This window comes from Oncorhynchus clarkii, chromosome 12 (assembly GCF_045791955.1).
Source record: "Oncorhynchus clarkii lewisi isolate Uvic-CL-2024 chromosome 12, UVic_Ocla_1.0, whole genome shotgun sequence".
NCBI classification, from domain to species: domain Eukaryota; kingdom Metazoa; phylum Chordata; class Actinopteri; order Salmoniformes; family Salmonidae; genus Oncorhynchus; species Oncorhynchus clarkii.
Genome location: NC_092158.1, coordinates 61538145 through 61558724, shown reverse-complemented (window position 1 = coordinate 61558724; position 20580 = coordinate 61538145). Strand labels below are relative to the sequence as shown.

The 20580-nt window shown below is 44.3% G+C and overlaps 3 protein-coding genes across 4 annotated transcripts in view; 2 read left to right on the top strand and 1 right to left on the bottom strand.

Annotated features, from left to right (window-relative positions):
• The window catches only part of LOC139420919 (uncharacterized), a 439502-nt gene that overhangs the window by 14617 nt on the left and 404305 nt on the right, over positions 1-20580 (top strand). The window lies entirely within an intron of this gene.
• LOC139420906 (chaperone Ric-8A) lies at positions 4018-11457 on the top strand. Its single transcript, XM_071171320.1, has 15 exons — positions 4018-4090; positions 4353-4449; positions 4657-4704; positions 5559-5576; positions 5966-6064; positions 6157-6899; positions 7107-7242; positions 7403-7591; positions 7854-7948; positions 8184-8334; positions 8553-8648; positions 8889-9033; positions 9283-9415; positions 9628-9762; positions 9902-11457. Exons 2-15 carry the CDS (start codon positions 4354-4356, stop codon positions 10029-10031), a joined length of 2214 nt encoding a protein of 737 aa, XP_071027421.1. The 5' UTR covers positions 4018-4090; position 4353; the 3' UTR covers positions 10032-11457.
• LOC139420905 (proline rich 12b) overlaps positions 13640-20580 on the bottom strand; it is a 37006-nt gene continuing 30065 nt past the window's right edge. The window contains exons 12-16 of the mRNA XM_071171319.1: positions 20264-20383; positions 19855-19952; positions 19534-19668; positions 18661-18756; positions 13640-14536 (exon numbers count right to left, since the gene is read on the bottom strand). Of these exons, the coding sequence (XP_071027420.1) occupies positions 14402-14536; positions 18661-18756; positions 19534-19668; positions 19855-19952; positions 20264-20383 (584 nt within the window). The 3' untranslated portion in view covers positions 13640-14401. The remainder of the gene's footprint in view (positions 14537-18660; positions 18757-19533; positions 19669-19854; positions 19953-20263; positions 20384-20580) is intronic.

Genomic DNA, 20580 nt, shown 5'->3' with positions numbered 1-20580 from the left:
CAAAAAATCATCCATCTACGTATCTGTTTGGACAATTTGCACATGTGGATCAAAATTATTGTAATTAATATCATCACCCCTTTTGAGTTTCTTTGCCCATGGGAGAAGTATATTTCACCTCACCAGTCCTTTTTCCACACAAGTTCTTCTAAAATTGTTGAACAAGACTTTCTCCATATCATTGATTTTCAGCCACTCTGAAAGGTGGTAGGTATACATTTCAGAAAAGTAGGCCAATTGTTGTAGCAATTCATGCAGTATCCTCCCCATTATGCCTTTTCCACATTTGCCTTTAATTAAGTAAGCAGGAAATGAGGTTTCAAATCAAAAGCAAAATCGACAATTATCGACAATTACCTCCTGAGACTAGAGTCCTTTTGGATACATTTCTTCAACACTGTCTCCAAGAGGTCTAAACAAGGCACTAGAAATAAAACCTTTCCATAAAATGTGTTCTGCTCATAGGGGGCTGCTGTTTTCCCATTTTCGTTATCATATCATATACAAAACGATTGATGCATTTGTCTAACCCATATTGTATTTATTGCACACCTCCAGTGCATTCGGAAACTATTTAGACCCCTTGACTTTTCCACATTTTGTTACACTACAGCCTTATTCCAAAATTGATTAAATAATTTTTTTCCCCTTATCAATCTACACACAATACCCCATAACGACAAAGCAAAAACTGCTTTTTATACATTTTTGCAAATGTATAAAAAAAATAAAATAACGGAAATATCACAATTGCATTAGTATTTACTCAGTAGTTTGTTGAAGCACCTTTGGCAGCGATTACAGCCTCGAGTCTTCTTGGGTTTTGCACAACAAGCTTAGCACAAGTGTATTTGGGGAGTTTCTCCCATTCTTCTCTGCAGATCCTCTCAAGTTCTGTAAGGTTGGATGGGGAGCGACACTGCACAGCTATTTGCAGGTGTTTCATTGGGTTCAAGTCTGGGCTCTGGCTGGGCCACTCAAGGACATTCAGAGACATGTCCCAAAGCCACTTTTGCGTTGTCTTGGCTGTGTGCTTAGGGTCGTTGTCCTGTTGGACGGTGAACCTTCGCCCCAGTCTGAGGTCCTGAGCGCTCTGGAGCAGGTTTTCATTAAGTATCTCTCTGTTCTTTGCTCCGTTCATCTTTCCCTCGATCCTGACTAGTCTCCCAGTCTTTGCCGCTGAACAACATCCCCACAGCATGATGCTGCAGCCACCATGCTTCACCTTAAGGATTGGTGCCTGGTTTCCTCCACACGTGACACTTGGCATTCAGGCCAAAGAGTTCAATCTTTGTTTCATCAGACCAGAGAATCTTGTTAATCATGAGAGTCCTTTAGGTGACTTTTGGCAAACTCCAAGCCGTCTGGCCAATCTACCATAACGGACCGATTGATGGACTGCTGCAGAGATGGTTGTCCTTCTCCCATCTCCACAGAGGAACCCATCGGGTTCTTGGTCACCTCCCTAACCAAGGCTCTTCTCTCCTGAATGCTCAGTTTGGCCAGGCGGCCAGCTCTAGGAAGAGTCTTGGTGGTTCCAAACTTTTTCATTTAAGAATGATCTTCTTGGGGACCTTCAATGCTGCAGAATGTTTTTGGTACCATTCCCCAGATTTGTGCCTCGACACAATCCTGTCTCGGAGCTACTGTCAGCTGTGGGACCTTATATAGACAGCTGTGTCCTTTCCAAATCATGTCCAATTAATTAAATGTACCACTTGTGGACTCCAATCAAGTTGTATAAACATCTCAAGGATGATCAATGGAAACAGGATGCACCTGAACTCAATTTTGAGTCTCATAGCAAAGGGTCTGAATACTTATGTAAATAAGGTACTTCACTTTGTTATTTTTAAAACATTTGCAAAAAATTCTAAAATAGGCATTTTAGCATCATAGATTTAGCCTGTGGTAACCAATCAGCATTCAGGATTAGAACCCCCCATTGTATAATTAAGCAATAAGGCAAGAGGGGTTGTGGTACATCGCCAATATCATTTTTTTGTTATTATGTATATTTTTTCTTCTCCCAAGTGTCGCAGCGGTCTAAGTCACAGCGGTCTAAGGCACTGCATCTCAGTGCAAGAGGAGTCACTGCAGTCCCTGGTTCGAATCCAGGCTGCATCACATTAGGCCGCGATTGGCCCAGGGTCGCCCGGGTTTGGCCGGGGTAGGCCGTCATTGTAAATAATAATTTGTTCTTAACTGACTTGTTTAGTTATATAAAGGTTAAATAAAAAATAAAATAATAATTAAATATACCACAGCTAAGGACTGTTCTTAGGCACAACGCAACGCGGAGTGCCTGGATACAGCCCCTAGCAGTGGCATATTGGCCATTTATCACAACCCCCCCAAGGTGCCTTATTGCTATTATAAACTGGTTACCAACGTAGAGCAGTACAAATAAATGTTTTGTCATACCCGTGGTATATAGTCTGATATACCACAGCTGTCAGCTTTCAGGGCTGGAACCACCCATTTATAATGCGGTTTTGATCCTCTTGAACAAGGCCAATATTTGCGAGCAATGCAGTGCTTTGCGCTCTACCATGAGAAAAATATTTATATTTGGGCAAACAGAGATGTGCAAGCAAGGAGAGGGAGACTTGGACAATAGCTTCCCAAAAAGTTTTACAAAGGGCAAAAAAGCTGGCTAACTAGCCATATAAGAAAGACATTTAAACTTACCGCCATGACAAGTAACAGCTGCACTTTGGTGGACATTGCGCAAGTGGTAACCTGGTAACACACGTCTCGATTGACAGGTGGTTGCGCCAGACCACACGCCCATGTGAGCTGTAACCAACCAGATTAGAGTAGCCAAACTGGTCTATTAAAACCTAATCTGATTGGTTAGAAGACACAGGTTCCACTTCCAAGAGCTCCTGCTCTCTCTCTCAATGAAATTAAATTAAATGCAAAGGGTTTTATTGGCATGGGAATCGTATTTTTACATTGCCCAAGCAAGTGAAATGGATAATAAACAAAATAATCAATAAAAAAATAAACATTACACTCAAAACGTTCCAAAAGAAAAGGGACATTTCTCTCTCTCTCTCTCTCTCTCTCTCTCCCTCCTTCCTTGCAAATCGCTGTTTGCACCTCTACACATATTTTTGTCATGGTAAAATGCACTTTACCTACATATGGTCTTCTCTTTCGTGTAATGTAAGTCTCAAGAAGATGTGTTAAATCCTCAATGAAGCATTAGCGTTCTTGGATGCAACGGAAAGATTTCCACGGTCGTATTAGTTAACAGAAAAAAACGACAGGCACATGCAAGAGTATCAGACTCACAGGACTAAAATGAAAGCAAGCAATCTATCAAGGTTTACGTGACAAGTGGATTTTGCGCCACTCAAACACAGGAAATAGATGGCTGAAAAGGACAGATCACTAAGATCTGTCCTTTTCACTAAGAGCATTTATATTTCCCCTCATCCCTCCCTGCACCTATCCATGCATTTTTTAATTACCCTTATTAGTAAATAGGCTCACAGGCTTTCATCTCTCCAACTCCCTCTTTCCACAACTCTCTTTTCATCTTCGCCATTCTTTAACAGGTATGACAAACATCAGTACCTTGTCAACATGCACTCCTTGTTTTTTTTATTGTCTTTTCTCTTTTTCTCTGTCTTCCCTCTATCTCTTTGATGGTGACCACTTACTCTCCCAAAAGTCTGCCTGCCTGTCTCTCATTGCATGTCTGTCTGTTTGTCTGTCTGCCTGTCTATGAGGAAGATAAAATATTCAAACATTCTCATTTGTAAAGCATCTCTTCATTTCCTCATGTTTTTGCTTTCCTTTCACTACCAGGCTATCTTCTCTGTATTGTTCCTATTTCTAATCTTTGAAACATTCCTTATTTTGCTGTCTATCTCTGTCCATTTACTAGTCACTGTTCACAATATAAGCCATGGCCTATTGCACTGTGAAAAGAGAGAGAGGGGGAGAGAGAGAGAAAGAGGTGAGGGAGATTAGATTAGATTACATACAGGGTTTAGGAGACAGAAACTGCACAGAGAAACACAGGGAGACAAAGAGACAAGACCAAGGTTGCTGTATCCTGCCATTGTAGGGACATCAGGTTTGTAGGGTGTAGATGTAGGTAGAATGTGTGCTGCTATTGCATGACTGAAGGTGTTATTATTGAATATTGTACGTTAGGATGAAAAGTAATGCTTGATCACTCTGCATTGTAATTGTGTGTGTGTGTGTGTGTGTGTGTGTGTGTGTGTGTGTGTGTGTGTGTGTGTGTGTGTGTGTGTGTGTGTGTGTGTGTGTGTGTGTGTGTGTGTGTGTGTGTGTGTGTGTGTGTGTGTGTGTGTGTGTGTGTGTGTGTGTGAAAGCATGGATATGGATATGGACTTGGAGAGGATCATTCAGTGCATCAAACAAGGAGACCAGGACAGTGTCCAGATACACCTGGACCACTACAACACTCAGGTACTACACTGCCTGTGTTACTATGACTACCACACTACTGTAAACAACTGTCTGTAACCATGACTACCACACCGTGTGGCTGTCTGTTTCCATGACTACAATTCTCCATGACTGCACCATGTATCCTTGACTGTTTTCTTATACCCTCTCCTTCTCTTTCTCTTTCCAATTCTCTTTCTCCCTCCCTCCCACATATCTTCTCCACAGTATGCTGAATGCTTCTTCTTCAATATTGAGGAGAGGGAAAGAAGAAAGGTGAGGATGAGGAAAAGACTTGAACTACTCTTTATTTCTGTCATTCCTTTGCATCTTTTCTCCATTGCCTCTCTAATTCATTCTTCCATCATCGCTTCATTTCTATTTCTTTCGCCCTCTGTCCTTTCCCATCTCTCTCTCTGTCTATTCCCCTGGCCTGTCCCTGCCCTCTCAGTGTCAGGCCACCAGAGGCTCAGATTAACCATGTAATTAGACAAAATCCTGCTCATCCCCCGCCACTCATCTTTATCTCTCTCTTTCGCTCATACTCCATCCCTGTCCTTCTCCTCCCCTCCCTGTCTCGCTGTCCTATCTATCTCATGTCCTCTTTTTTTCTTTCCTTCTTTCTTTCTCTCTCTTTCTCACTTCCAACTGGGCACAGATGTCATTTCAATTTCCAGTTTTGATTTACATTTGGTTGTGTTGTCAAATACCGTGAATTGAATGTGACATCAACAAAAAAGATCACCATGTCATTGAGTTGGGTAAAAGAAAACACAAAATTCTATGTTATGTTGATTATGTTTTATGTTGATGACTTCTTGAAAATCCAATCAGTTTTCCATGTTGATTCAACGTTATCACATTTACTATTTTTTTTTTATGAAGTAGAAACAATGTTGATTCAACCAGTTTTTGTCCAGTGGGATGGTTCTTTTCCACCTCCCTCCCCTACAGTAATCTTCTCCCTATCATCCCCTTCTTTCCCTCTCTTCTGTCATCCCCTTCAGCTCCTCTCTTCTCTCTCTGTCATATCTCTTCATAATGTTAATGATGTCATTATTCATCATTTCTATGTCTTCTTTCTTCCACCTATAATGGCTCTACTATAATGGCTGTGCAAATGACTGCAGCAAAAAGAGCTGGATGAGGTAAAAAAAGACAAACTCATTACACCATCAGAAAGAGAGAGGGATAGGAATACAGGGGGGAGAGAGAGACCGAGAGAAAAGAATAGAGAGAAAAGGGAAGAGAGAGGGAGGGGGAAGCTGAGCTGACAGGTCCTTACTCTACATTACACTAATCTCCATTCAGCGCAGTGTTTCATTAGTGGGTGTATGTGGGTGGGTGGGTGTGAGTGCGTGCGTGCGTGCCTGTGTGCCTGTGTGTGTGTGTGTGTGTGTGTGTGTGTGTGTGTGTGTGTGTGTGTGTGTGTGTGTGTGTGTGTGTGTGTGTGGCCTACGCAAGTGTGTATGTGTGTGTACTCCAAAGCTAATTGTGTGTAATGACTCAACCTACTCCCCCCATTAACCCTCACCAGTTCAGGAAGAACAAAATGAGGGACTTTGTTCCCGACTCTGACTCTGATTTCAACTCAGACTCAGATGACGCTGAGGACCAGGATCTCCTTCTCAGACGGGTGAGTCAGGGTGTGTGTGTGTGTGCATGGATTTCTCTATTTCTACCTGTTGCTCTTTTCAGTTAAACTGAATTCCCCTCTCCTCTCCCCAGAGGCTGGCTGCAGCCCTGGTGTGGTTTATCCGTACCCAGCTCCAGCCGGGGGTTCTGAGAGTGACCCTGCGTACGCTACGTATCCTGTCCCGCGACCGGCAGGCTCTGGCGCCCCTGGTGACCGACACCGCCCTCCTCACCCTAGCCCACCTGGGCGGCATAACCTCCCTGCCCATCCCCGAAGGCCAGGAGGAAGACGAGGAGGAAGGTCATGATGCCGAGAGAGAAGATTACGGCTATGTCCCCTGTGACGTCAGTTCGGATGCCTGTAAACAGAGCGACACAGAGGCCAGTGAGTGCAGTAGGGGCGCTAATGCTAATGCTATCTTGTTAGCAGTTAGCAATGTGGATGCTAACGTTGTCGGTGCTAGCCCGACCCAGCACTCCTTGGCCCAGGCTTCCACTCAGACCTGTCCAGCCCTGGATACGGCCAACAACAGCCAAGGTGGAGCAACGACATCGCCATCAGTGACCAGGGACCCCTGCTGCACCCTCAGTACAGAAACCTGCCATGACAACCTGCGCTCTGTCTCCACGGAAACCTGCACTGCCGAGCACCACTGCTCTCCGGGTCATGGAGCTCTGGTGCGCGGAAAGAAGGATGCCCGGGAAGAGATGGATGAAGAGGAGGACAAAGAAGATAAAGAGGAAGATGACCAGGTGGGGAGGAGGGAGGCCCTGAAAGCCCTTTGTAATATAATCTACAACAGTCAGAGGGCGCAAGAGAGGGTCAGCGCTCTGAGGTGAGGGAGAGCAACTGTTGGAGTACAGCAAAAACTATATCTAGTATGGCATCACTTCCCTCATCTCTCTCGCTCTCTCGCTCCCTCTCTCTCGCTCTCTCTCTCTCTCTCTCTCTCTCTCTCTCTCTCGCTCTCTCGCTCTCTCTCTCTCTCTCTCTCTCTCTCTCTCTCTCTCTCTCTCTCTCTCTCTCTCTCTCTCTCTCTCAGACTGCTCTCTGGTCTATCTGACAAGCTGAAGCAGGGGATCAGTACCAAAGCTCTTCCCAGTGGTCAGTTTTATGAACTACGGCTGCTCTTCCTGCTGACGGCTCTGAGACCAGAGCTCAGGGTGCAACTGCAGCAGGTAACAGCCTAGAGGAGGATGGAGTTGTGGTTTCCCTGCTAATGGTTAGGCGTATGATTTGGGATGGGTAGGTCTACTGTATGCCCCTCTCTCCTGCCATCTCTCCATCTCTCTTTCTTTTCTCTCTCTCTCTCCATATCCCCCTGTCTCTCTTTGTTAGGAGCGAGGGGTGTCCATGCTGACTGCAGCTCTGGAGCAGTGTCTGTCTGCGCGGTGGGGGGAAGAGTACGAGGTGCTGAGTGACCACAGTGCGCCCCCTGTCTCTAAGGAGGTGTCACAGCGAGCTGTGGAGATCCTCAAGACCCTGTTCAACATCACATACAGCTTCCACAGACAGGAGCCAGACGAGGTGGGTGGAGGAGAGTCCCATAGAATTAAAATGTGGCTTTGTCCCAAATAGCATGATCTATTCCAATATCTGTACCTTGTCCGTCTTCTATGGGGCATCCTTGGCTTTTAGTTTGTGAGTAGGTAAGAGTAGGTAGCTAGGAGCTATCTCAAAATACTAATCCAGTACTTTTTAAGCTAAGACTGGGGGTTAGTTTAAACTGATCCTAGATCTGTGTTCAAGAGGCCTTTTTAAAGCCCCCTTTTCTTTGTGTCCCTCTCAGGAGGATGCAGCTCTCTATCGCCGCCTGGCTGCAGTGCTACGTCACTGCCTGCTGCTGACCTGTGACGGAGAAGAACTCACTGAGGAGATACAGGGGTATTCTGCTGTCCCCTCTTCTCTTGTATATCCATGCATTTGTATTTGCATCTTTATTTTGAAAGTAATGGTGGCCATTCTAGGTGTTGTCAAAATGTTTACTTTTTCATGGCGAAGTAGAAAAGATATGTTCTGAATCATTTTGAAATGGGTGCCATTTCAGGTTTGCCCCATGTCTCCTTACCTCTGATCCCTGACCCTTAACCCTTGACGTTGAACCTATAACCCTCCATAGGCACACAGTGAATGTGCTCTCTGCCCTACCCCTACAATGTCTGGACGTGCTGCTGTCTGTGCGTCTGACGGAGGGTTCACAGGAGTGGGAAGGGGTCAACATGGACACTGTCCACACCCTACTCACCTTCATGGAGAGACGCCTGGACAGGGTGAGGCAGAGGAAGAGGGAGGAAGGGACTGAGAGAGAGAGGAAAGTGGGGAGGAAAGGAGGGAGGAAAGGAGGCACCTATCTCATATGAGGATGCTGTTTGCTTCCGCATGGTGTACAGTGGAGGGTTGCATCTCAATAGAGCATAGCTATGGAAGCATACCGGGTGTGTATAAAGGGTCATAAGCTGACAATATCACCTATGAATTTGTTATGAAGGGTCAGAAGTTGAAGGAGAAACTGACTCCAGTCCTGAATCTGTTGACTGAGAGCTGCCGCGCGCACCGCGAGACACGGCACTACCTCAGACAACAGGTACTGTTCTCAACTGTTGGGCTGAAACTCCAACGGATTATTGTGGCTTTAATACGGTATGATAATGTTAGTCTGATGTTCGGTTTACATTGTTGTGTTGGAGAAGCCTGCTTCGACTTGTGATATTGGGGCCTCTGTCTGTCCCCTCCCTACATGGGTTCTGGATAGCAACTAACTGGTTGAGCAGGTTTCTGCTCCCATCCAGCACTAACACCTGCCTCTGCCTGTCCACCGCTATAGATCCTCCCCCCTCTGAGGGACGTGGCCTTGAGGCCGGAGCAGGGGGCCACAGTGAGGGGACGTCTGGTGCGCCTGATGACCCACATGGACACGGACATCAAGCACTGTGCTGCCGAGCTCCTCTTTGTGCTCTGCAAAGAGAACGGTGCCCACATCATATCACACACCTGTCACACTTACTAGCTCCTCATTTCAAAGTAACTCTTGGTTAGAAGGACCCACTCGTATCACAGCATACTTACTAACCCCTCATAGCACATGTAGTAACTCATATAACCCCCCCCCCCCCCCCCCTCTCCCCTGCTTCATCTCCGTTTCAGTTAGTGACAATCCAAGTGTGTGAAATAGATGGATGTTGCCATCTTATGTTTCTCCCTCTCTGTCTGTCTCTCAGTGAGTCGTTTTGTGAAGTACACAGGCTACGGTAACGCAGCAGGTTTGCTGGCAGCGAGGGGCTTGCTGAGTGGAGGTCAGGTGACCCACGCCCAGTACTCTAGCGACTCAGACTCTGACACAGAGGAATACAGGTGTGTAAAACAACCATTGATAATGTCACAAACACAACACTTTGTAATACTGTACACAATGCATCTTTAGGCTTGTGCTACATTACTCTGACTGATAGATTGGACTTGGAACTATCAAAACGGCATAAATCGGAGCATGCAACAGAAGCAATTTTAGATTGTTAGGAGTGGACAGTATTTACAAGGGAGGTGTTTGTAACTGTGTTCCACAGGGAAGCTAAGAGGCGCATCAACCCAGTGACGGGGAGGGTGGAGGAGGAGCAGCCAGACCCCATGGAGGGAATGACGGAGCAGGAGAAAGAGCAGGAGGCACTAAGACTCATCAGCCTGTTCAACAGGCTCTCACGGTGTGTGTATTTGTGTGTGTGTGTGTGTGTGTGTGTGTGTGTGTCTGTGAGTACATATCTGTTTCAGCTAGTGACTATCCAAGTGTGTGAAATAGATGGATGTTTCCAATTTCTCTCTTTCTCCCACTGTCTCTCTCAGGGACAAGATCATCCAACCCGTGGGAGTGATGACAGGGGGGGGACTGGAGCCCCTGTGTGGTCAGATGAGGGGGAGCACTGTAGAAGAGGTGGAATCAGAGGGAGAGAGTGAGGAAGAGAGGGAAAAGTAAGGAGGTTAGAAAATAAAAATGAGAGATGGGAGGGTGATTACAAGAATTTACAGCATAGGATGGTGAAGAGACAGAAAGAGTAAGAGAGATAAGAGGTTGGTTTGTATTTATATAGCACAGTTGTGGAAAAAGTACCCAATTGTCATACTTGAGTAAAAGTGAAGATACCTTGAAAATGACTGAAGTGAAAGTCACCCAGTAAAAAGTATCTGGTTTATCAAGTATCCAAAGTAAAATACAATGCTAAAAATACACTTAAGTATCAAAATTAAAGGTAAATGTTATAAATCCTTTCAAATTCCTTATATTAAGCAAACTAGACTGAACAATTGATTTGTATTTATTTATGGATAGCCAGGGACACACTCCAACAATCAGACATAATTCACAAACGAAGCATTTGTGTTTAATGAGTCCACCAGATCAGAAGCTGTAGGGATGAGCACGTGTTTTCTTGATAAGTGTGTGAATTGAATTAGCATTCGAAATGTAACAAGTACTTTTGGGTGTCAGGGAAAATGTATGGGAGTCAAAAACTACATATTTTATTTAGGAATGTGGTGGAGTAAAAGTAAAAGTTGTATAAAATATAAAGAATAATGTACCGATACCCCCCCCCCCCCCCCCCAAAAAAAATACTTAAGTAGTACTTCAAAGTATTTTTTGCTTAGTTACTTTACACCACTGATATAGCACCTTTCCTCCATTTACCTGAAAGCACTTTACTTTGGAACGTGTGTCTGTACCCCACCTCATCTGTCACTGTGTAGCGCTAGTCTGAATATACTGTATGCGGTAGCATCACCCACCAAAACACCACTCTTAGAATCACTGTTTAGCCAGGTACATTCCCTGAGAAGAAAATGTCAATTAAAAAAACACTAGAAAAAGGACAAGAAGCAGAGAATAGAGTCCTCAGATTCCTTGGCAATCGTAGTGTTGTTTAGCTTCCATATCCTATATTTTCCCACTCTGGTTCCTCTCCTGGAGATACCCCCACTTATGTTCAAGGGTGCAATGCCATTTGCTTGTAACAGGGGATATATCTGGTTGAGTGTGTGGTATGTTTGTGTTCCTGTTCCTGTACCTGTACCTGTACCTGTACACTCCACCCAGCCAAGGAGCCAATCCACTCTGAGGACATTAATCCCAATGTGGAACAGATATCACAATTGGACTGAAGAGGGAATAACAGGTCCATGATGATTGTAATCAATTATGTGGGAGCAGTTATTGTGCAGGTGTCTGTCCCTGTCATGTGATGGTGAAAGGGTATCACTACTTTTGAGTAACATGCTTTTTCCTCGTCCAACATGTTGTCATTCATTCCTCTGCGTATAGACTTCCTTTCCCCTCCCACATTTGCTGTAGTGTAAAATGCATATGGTTTCTCATGTTGAAATATAAATAAACCATTCCTGCTGTACTGCACTGTCACCGTGTCTGCCTTGGATAGGAAAAATAATCAATAGGGTTAAAAATCCTCTGAAACTCTTCTGGGGCAGTCAGAGAGAATATGTTTTGTCAGCATTTTCACGCAGAATAAAATATTAACTTGATTGGATCAGAAACTTCACAGGCACAGACTTTTAACTGACGTAACCGGAAACATTGCCGGAACATTAGCTAAGATTCCCATTAAGTTCTAGTTAAGATTTGATCTAACATTAGGATGATAACATACCAAAAGCATTCAAATAATGTTTTTGATAGCAAATTATTTTTGTCTTCCTTTAAATGTTTTAAATTAAATATCCTTGGAATGTTCTCATTCACTAAAATGTTGTGCACAGCAATCTGTAATCACTACCACCAAACATTCCCATTAGGTTTCCAGTTCATGTCATAACACAATGTAGCAGTTATATCTTTAGAACATACTGCCGCAACTAAATGTGAAAGGGAACGTTCATGCGACATCAGGCGAATGTTTTAGACAAACATTGTATAATCATCCGCACAACTGGACAGTTTCTGATATGAGAACATTTGCCTCAACGTAACGAATGTTCTGGGAACTTTCAAATAACCAATTTTGGTTTGCTGGGGACTCACTCATACACAGCATCTCCTTTTACAGATTTATATTCCTTTCTCTTGGGTCAGTATGTACCTCTGAACTCCTACCCATTTTCTTATATCCCCTCCTGCCCAATCTGAGCTGTTTCATTCCTCTGTATTTTTTCAGACAATTTCAGGTCAACATACACTACATGACCAAAAGTATGTGGACACGTCAAACATCTCATGCCAAGATCATGGGCATTAATATAGAGTTGGTTCCCCCTTTACTGCTATAACAGCCTCCACTCTTCTGAGAAGGCTTTCCACTAGAGATGTTGGAACATTGCTGCGTGGACTTGCTTTAACTCAGCCACAAGAGCATTAGTGAGGTCGGGCACTGATGTTGGGCGATTAGGCCTGGCTCGCAGTCGGCGTTCCAGTTCATCTCAAAGGTGTTCGATGGGGTTGAGGTCAGGGCTCTGTGCAGGTCAGTCAAGTTCTTCCACACAGATCTCAACAAACCATTTCTGTATGGTTTGGAGCTCTGTAGTGAGTGTTGCAACCGAGGACAGACACTTTTTAACGAGCTTCAGCACTTGGCGGTCCTGTTCTGTGAGCTTACGTGACCTACCACTTTGTGGCTGAGACGTTGGTGTCCAAGACATTTCCGCTTCACGATAACACTACTTACAGTTAACTGTGGCACCTCTAGCAGGGCAGAAATTTGACAAACTGACTTGTTGGAAAGGTGGCATCCTATGATGGTGCCACGTTGAAAGTCACTGAGCTTTTTAGTAAGGCCATTCTACTGCCAATGTTTGTCTATGGAGATTGCTGTGTGCTTGATTTTATACACCTGTCAGCAACAGGTGTGGCTAAAATAGACGAAGCCACTAATTTGAAGGGGTGTCCACATACTTTTGTATATATAGTGTACTTAACAATAGTACATGTTGTCCAGGGTTGGGAAAATCCTATTTCCAGTCAAATCAAAAGGACACCAAATGTCCCTCATTGGAATTGCAATTTCAGTGTACAATTTTAATTGACTGGAATTGAAATGGATTTGGCCCCAACCCCGATATGTGGTCAACCACACCCTTACTATAATGCATTCTCTTATAAAGTTGTAGGAGGAAAAACAAACATTTTCACTGTCATTTTCACATTTTTATTTGCTTTTGTCAAATACAGGAATAGCATGTACAGAAGAGGAACTGGGCTTTAGAGACTCAAGTAACTGTACAATATTTACAGATAAGAGAGCTTGAACAAATAGGTAAACCTCCAAAATAATAATTATCATAAACAACAAACAGATCAAATAAAAACAGTCAACACAGATTTTATACGCTTTTTCACAGTTACACCTCCCTAAAACCACAGAGCTTTCTTTTAGAAAGCGAACAGATATTTATTTTAATTTATTAACTTCAGGTGTAAACTCTGCTCTCATTGTCTTTTGAAGAACAAACATAAAGAACACAGTTTGCTTAGGTTTTAAATACATTTTTCCCCCTCACAATTTATTTAGGCAGACAGAAAAAAGGGAACATCACACACTCCTCTAACCTCCCTCCCTCCCTCCCTCCCTTCACCTCAGTTTTTCTCCCCTCCACTCTTTTTTACCTTCAGCAGTAAAAGGGGGACTGAGCAAAGGATTTTGGGCAGGCCATTTCATGTATACCCTAACAAAACATTATTATTTAAAATAACAACAGCAAACAATCCCAGCTAGGGAGGGTCATTTCCTTGTATAAATAATACAAATCATAATTATTAATACATATACGTATATATATATATATAGTGTTTGTATGTTGGTGTGTGTGTGTGCCCGTGCATGTTTGGATGTAGATCGCAATCTTTTCTGTAGTGCTGACTGATTCACCGTGGTCCCCTGCTTTCCCTGTTCAGGTCAAGTGGCAGACGTCGTACCCTCACACATTCACTATTTTCAATCCGCCTCCTCCGCTCTCCTCCGTCCTTCTCTTTTCTTTAGTCAAGAGATACTTTGTGAGAGAAAAACTAAACAAAAGCGCTAAAAACAGTTCATTGTAGCATCCATTTTAAGTTAAAACTCAACCGTACTCACAGACTGAACATTGACTGTTCGGTCTTTCTCGCTGGGCAAGAACTAGAGTGGTAGGGTCTGAATCCCCCCCCTCTCCATCTTGGTACAGTCCAGTGTTCTCCACTCCAACTCTCTTGCTATGTCTCCCAAATACTGTATACCTCCTCCCTCCCCACCCCTCCCTTCTTCAACCCACATTCTGCTTTCCAAATGGCACCCTATTCTCCATATAGGCCTTATGGCTTAGGCCAATTGTAGTGCACTATTTCGGACTGTGCCCCCTCTTCCCTCATCAGGCTTTGGTGCTGAGGGTCAGCAGGTCGATGAAGGAGTTGAAGAGGGTCTCCAGCCAGCCCTGGTTGGCCATACACTGCTGCACCACCTCCTCCTGTCCAGGGTCCTCCGCTGCCTGCTCTATACTGTCCGTCTGGAGGGAATAGAGAAAGAGAACAGATTATTTTTCTATTGAAATTAATTTGCTTATTTACAGTATATATACAAAAGTATGTGGATCTTCAAATTCAAATTAGTGAATTTGGCTATTTCAGCCCCACCCGTTGCTGACAGGTGTATAAAATCGAGCACACAGGCAGGCAATCTCCATAGACAAACATTGGCAGTAGAATTGCCTTACTCAGGCAATGTGACTTTCAACGTGGCACCGTCATAGGATGCCACCTTTCCAACAAGTCAGTTTGTCAAATTTTTGCCCTGCTAGAGCTGCCCCGGTCAACTCTAAGTGCTGTTATTGTGAAGTGGAAACGTCTAGGACAACAACGGCTCAGCCGCGAAGTGGTAGGTCACACAAGCTCACAGAACGGGACCACCGAATGCTGAAGCGTGTAGTGCGTAAAAATCATCCGTCCTCGGTTCCAAACTGCCTCTGGAACCAACAATGCCAAGCGTCGGCTGGAGTGGTGTAAAGCTCGTCGCCTTTGTACTCCGGAGCAGTGGAAACACGTTCTCTGGAGTGATGAATCACGTTTCACCATTTGGCAGTCTGACTGACAAATCGGGGTTTGGCAGATGCCAACAGAACGCTACCTGCCCCAATGTATAGGGTCAACTGTAAAGTTTGGTTGAGGAGGAATAATGGTCTGGGGCTGTTTTTCATGGTTCGGGCTCGGCCCCTTAATTCCAGTGAAGGGAAATCTTAAGGCTACAGCACACAATGACATGCTAGACCACATATGTCAGAGTCAAGGCCCGCGGGCCACATCCGGCCCGCAAGAAGGTTTTTTACGGCCCCTGGGATGATCTTGATTTATTATTAGAACCGGCCCGCAGCAAGCCGGCAGCCCGCAGATCTTTTACACGCACCAATACTACATTTCCCACAATGCAAAGGTGACGCACCGAGCAGTAGGCTGCTTCATTTCAATATTTATTGGCACAGCAGTCGTCAGCATCACAGTAAAATTAACTTTCAGATACCCATCAAAAATGGCAAAACGGAAGGTGGATACTGAGAACCGGGGGTTTCAAACAAGGTGGGAGTCGGAGTATATGTTCACGAAGGTAGCTGGAAAACCTGTGTGTCTTCTGTGTGGAGAAAGTGTGGCGGTACTGAAAGAGTATAATCTGAGACGACATTATGAAACGAAACACGCGGACACACACGCGGACGCAACTGTCAAGGCCAGTTTTATTTTGGCAGAAGAGATCGCTAAATCAGCCCGGCCATTTACGGAGGGGGATTTCATCAAAAACTGCATGATTAAAGTTTGTGACGAAGTTTGCCCAGAAAAAAGGCAACTCTTTTTAAATGTGAGTCTGAGCAGAAACACCATTGCCGAGAGAGTAGACCAGTTGTCCATCAATCTAAAAGAGCAGCTTGTGAAAAAGGGAAAAGATTTTATTGCATATTCCTTGGCTGTGGATGAGAGCACCGACATTTCTGACATTGCCCAGTTGTCAATTTTCATCCGCGGAGTGGACTCCAACCTAAGCGTGACAGAGGAGTTTTTGGCTTTACGTCCTATGCATGGCACAACTACGGGGCATGATTTGTATGAAGAGGTGTCAAGATGTGTAAATGAGATGGAGCTGCCTTGGGAAAAACTCGTGGGTTTGACAACCGACGGAGCACCTGCGATGTGTGGACACAGGAGCGGACTGGTGGCGAAGATACGGGAAAAGATGCAAGAGGAAAACGCGACAGGTGAGCTGACAGCTTATCATTGTATCATACACCAGGAAGCGTTGTGCGGTAAAGCCTTGAAAATGGAGCATGTAATGAGCATCATCACGCGCACAGTTAACTTTATCAGAGCCAAAGGTTTGAATCACCGCCAGTTCAAGGCATTTCTGACGGAGTTAGAAACGGAGCATGGTGATTTGCCTTATCACACAGAGGTGCGATGGCTAAGCCAGGGAAAGGTGCTTCAAAGATGTTTCGAGCTTCGTGAGGAGATTTGTCTGTTCTTGGACAGCAAAGGGAAAGACACAACACAACTCCGAGACGAAATGTTTCTGTGTGAAATGGCTTTTCTGTGTGACATTACGAGTCATCTGAATGCAATAAACTTGCAGCTGCAGGGTCGGGATCGTGTCATCTCTGATATGTACAGTACAGTGAAGGCATTTAAAACCAAACTGACTCTGTGGGAGACGCAGATGCGGAAAGAAAATTTGAGCCACTTTCCCAGCTGCCAGACCATGAAAGAGAAGCTCTCTACCAGTGCGTTCCCGAGCACACAGTTGGCTGATAAAATAGGTATGCTTGCCGCTGACTTTCGACGCCGATTTGCTGACTTTGAAGCACAAAAAAGCAGGTTGGAACTGCTCGGTAACCCATTTGCTGTTGACGTGGAAAGCTCACCACCAAACCTCCAAATGGAGTTGATTGACCTCCAATGCAATGATGCACTGAGGGCAAAATATGCGGCAGTGGGTGCTGCGGAGTTCGCCCGTTTCCTCCCCGGCACAATGCCCCAGCTGCGCATCCAGGCTGCTCAAACGTTGTCTATGTTTGGCAGCACATACCTGTGTGAACAACTGTTTTCTTTGATGAACCTGAACAAAACATCACACAGAAGTCGACTTACTGCTGAACACCTCCACTCAATTCTGAGGATTTCTTCAGCTCAGAGCCTTACCCCGAACATTGATGAACTTGTGGAAAAGATGGGACACCACCAAGTATCACCCTCAACCTCAAACAAGTGAACATTACAGTGCAATCACATATTTAGAGTTTTTACTCAGTTCAAGTTTAAAAGTTAAAATTTAATATTTGTTTTCACTGCATGTTACTTCTCCTTAAACAAAGTGTTGTTTTTGATTAATAGATTTTTGCACTTTATTTTTTTGTATTTCAATCCAATTATATTTTAAAAATATTTCAGTTGAGTGGATGATAGAAAATTGCTATTATTGTTTTTTCTTTGAAGTAAATTTAGCCCACTTTTGCTAAAATAGAAAATATAGTCTACTGATGGTGCCTTGAATACCGGTTTCTTTCATTTAATGTTCATGTTATGGGGATATTTATATAAAGGAAATTTGTCTTTTGTGTCTGTTGAAAATTAAAGATTACTGACAGAGCCATAAGAAAATATTGCTTTATTTATCTGATCATATTGTAATATATTTGTTAGGTTTTCAGTAGGTTCAATTAGGTTCACTAGACTATATGCGTCATTTAAAAAATTTTCAATGAACATTCGAACAGTCCGGCCCTCGTCTTGTAGCTGATTTTTTTATTTGGCCCTCCGTCCATTTGACTTTGACACCCCTGTGCTAGACGATTCTGTGCTTCCAACTTTGTGGCAACAGTTTGGGGAAGGCCCTTTCCTGTTTCAGCATGACAATGCCACCATGCACAAAGCGAGGTCCATAGAGAAATGGTTTGTCAGGATGGGTGTGGAAGAACTTGACTGGCCTGCAGAGCCCTGACCTTAACCCCATCGAACACCTTTGGGATGAATTGGAACGCCGACTGCAAGCCAGGCCTAATCGCCCAACATCAGTGCCCAACCTCACTAATGCTCTTGAAAGGAAGCAAGTCCCCACAGTTATGTTCCAACATCTAGTGGAAAGCCTTCCCAGAAGAGTGGAGGCTGTTATAGCAGCACTCCATATTAATGCCCATGATTTTGGAATGAGATGTTAGACGAGCAAGTGTCCACATAATTTTGGTCATGTAGTGTATTTTACCATAGTACAAAACCTTTATTCTCAATTATATTTCTCTAAAGCTGTAAATAGATGTACTACGTCTTCAAGGCCAGAGTATAAACATGTTGCACATACATCTAACATGAATCAATGTTATGCAAGTCAAATATCCACTCTAGGATGGATAATAAAGTTATTATTTTTTATATAAGCACAACACAGCCACTCACAAATGACAGCCAACCTTCCACAACAAAAGGACTGAATACACAGTGCTCCATTTGAATTATTCTGACCACAATGGAAACAGAGAGAGGGGGGGGGGGAGAAAGAGAAACAGAAAGAAAGTAGAGAAGAACAACAATGCCGTAGAGGAAAGAGGGGTGTCGGAAGGTCAGTGTTGTGAAAAGCGATTGTGCTACTGAGTCTTACCTCCTTCTTGCAGTTCAGGAAGGTGTGATACTTGTAGTGATGGAGAGAATGATAAAGGCTATAGACACGACACGTCTCTGTGGACAGCTTGAGGTCCTGAGAGTCGAAGAGAGACGGGAAAAGGGGATGGTGGGAAAGGAGAGAGAGGAAATAATTTATTAGGGAATCTCGCCGGTTCTCTTTGGCTAAGGAGGAACAGGGAAAAGGCCCAGTCTACTATGTATTCACAACTTCACATACTTTCAGAGGACCACTAAAAATACAAATGCACTTGAACAACGCTAAAAGAAGAAACATAGCCTCGTCAAAAACCCGGTTTCCCTGATCGGGAAGCCTGGTGAAGTCTATGGCCGAAAGGGGCTAAATACGAGTGAAGACCCCGGTGTAAATCAGTGGCGCCTTGCAACACGTCAAACCGATCGAATGCATTGCTTGGGCGGGGCTTAACACACAGCACTCCTTCAACGGGCACGTGGGGGGGAGGGTTCTTGAAATGTAAAATCCCTAAAGATGTAGCCTCCGGAAGCCAATGGACCATTCAAACCGTTTCCAAAGGACGTGACAACAACGTTTTTTTTTGGGGCGGTGTGGCTACGCGAGACGAAACGAGACAACTCAAGAGTAAATAAGGACGGTGTCATGGTTTAGCTTTGTTTGTACACGGGGCAAACACCATCCGGGCCGAGTTAAACCCACCGAGATACACGTTTATGTACAAAGCAAAGTGACAAACAGTTTTTGTGAGACAGAATGGTCTCTTCTACTCGGCTTCTACAGCACCTAGACACAATTGTTCGAGGCCAGGGTTAGCCACGGTGCAGCGGATTGGAAACTAAAGTCAAGGAGTTTCATGACTGGGCGTGGTTCACTCACCTGCTGTTTGGGCGCGGTGCTCTTCTTGACGCGGTTGAGGGTTTTACGGTTGTAGCACTCGCCGCCGAGGTGCAATTTGACCGCTCCAGAGTCCAGGGGGTCCGCCGTCATTTTGGGGAACGTATGCAGAGTCTCCTAGAGAAGAAGCATGTAAAAGATGGAGGGAGCGAGAAGTAGTCCTTTCGACTGTTTTCACTTGTCAATATGATAGTGAGAAAGTTGGATGAAGATTGGAATTGTACCATATCTCCCCTTCCAAACACATCAGGTACTTTTCATAATCAGGTTTCAGCATTTTTACAACTAAACAGACAGACGTACCTGGTGTTGGCCACTCATGTTGACTCTCCTTAACAGTCTCCTCTTTTGTTCGTTGAGGAGGCTGTCAATCTTCCTCATGGGCGGGAGGTACAATTCGTCTGGGGGCCAGAGTGGGAGGGACATAGAGTCCGTATGACTCATCTCATGACATCGTTCTTCCTCAATCCTATTCTCAATCCTTTACTTTTGATCAATACTCTCTTTCTCTCACTCCCAGGGCTGGGGTCAATTCCCTCGGAATTCAGTCAATTCACAAAGTAAACTGAAATTCTAATTCCAAATTATCATAGAGAAGCATAGCGATTGATCGATTTTTTTTATTTTACTTCTTGAAATGACTGAATTGACCCCAAACCTGACCAAATCATCACCCACTCATTTGCTCACACCACGACCCCATCCCTCTCACCGTCTGTGTCCTCCAGGGCTTGAATCATGTCGGGGTCAAGTGCTGTACTGACCAGCATCTCTATGTAACTCCTGAACATCTCCCTCATGGCTCGACTGTTCATCCCCCCTCTCACCGGGGCTACAGGGGAGAGAAACAGAGAGAGAGAGAGAGAGAGAGAGAAAGGGAGAGAGACATAGAATATGTCACTGAGTGGGTTTGAAACTAGAACCAAGGCATTACATATAAATAAATATACAGTGGGGCAAAAAAGTATTTAGTCAGCCACCAATTGTGCAAGTTCTCCCACTTAAAAAGATGAGAGAGGCCTGTAATTT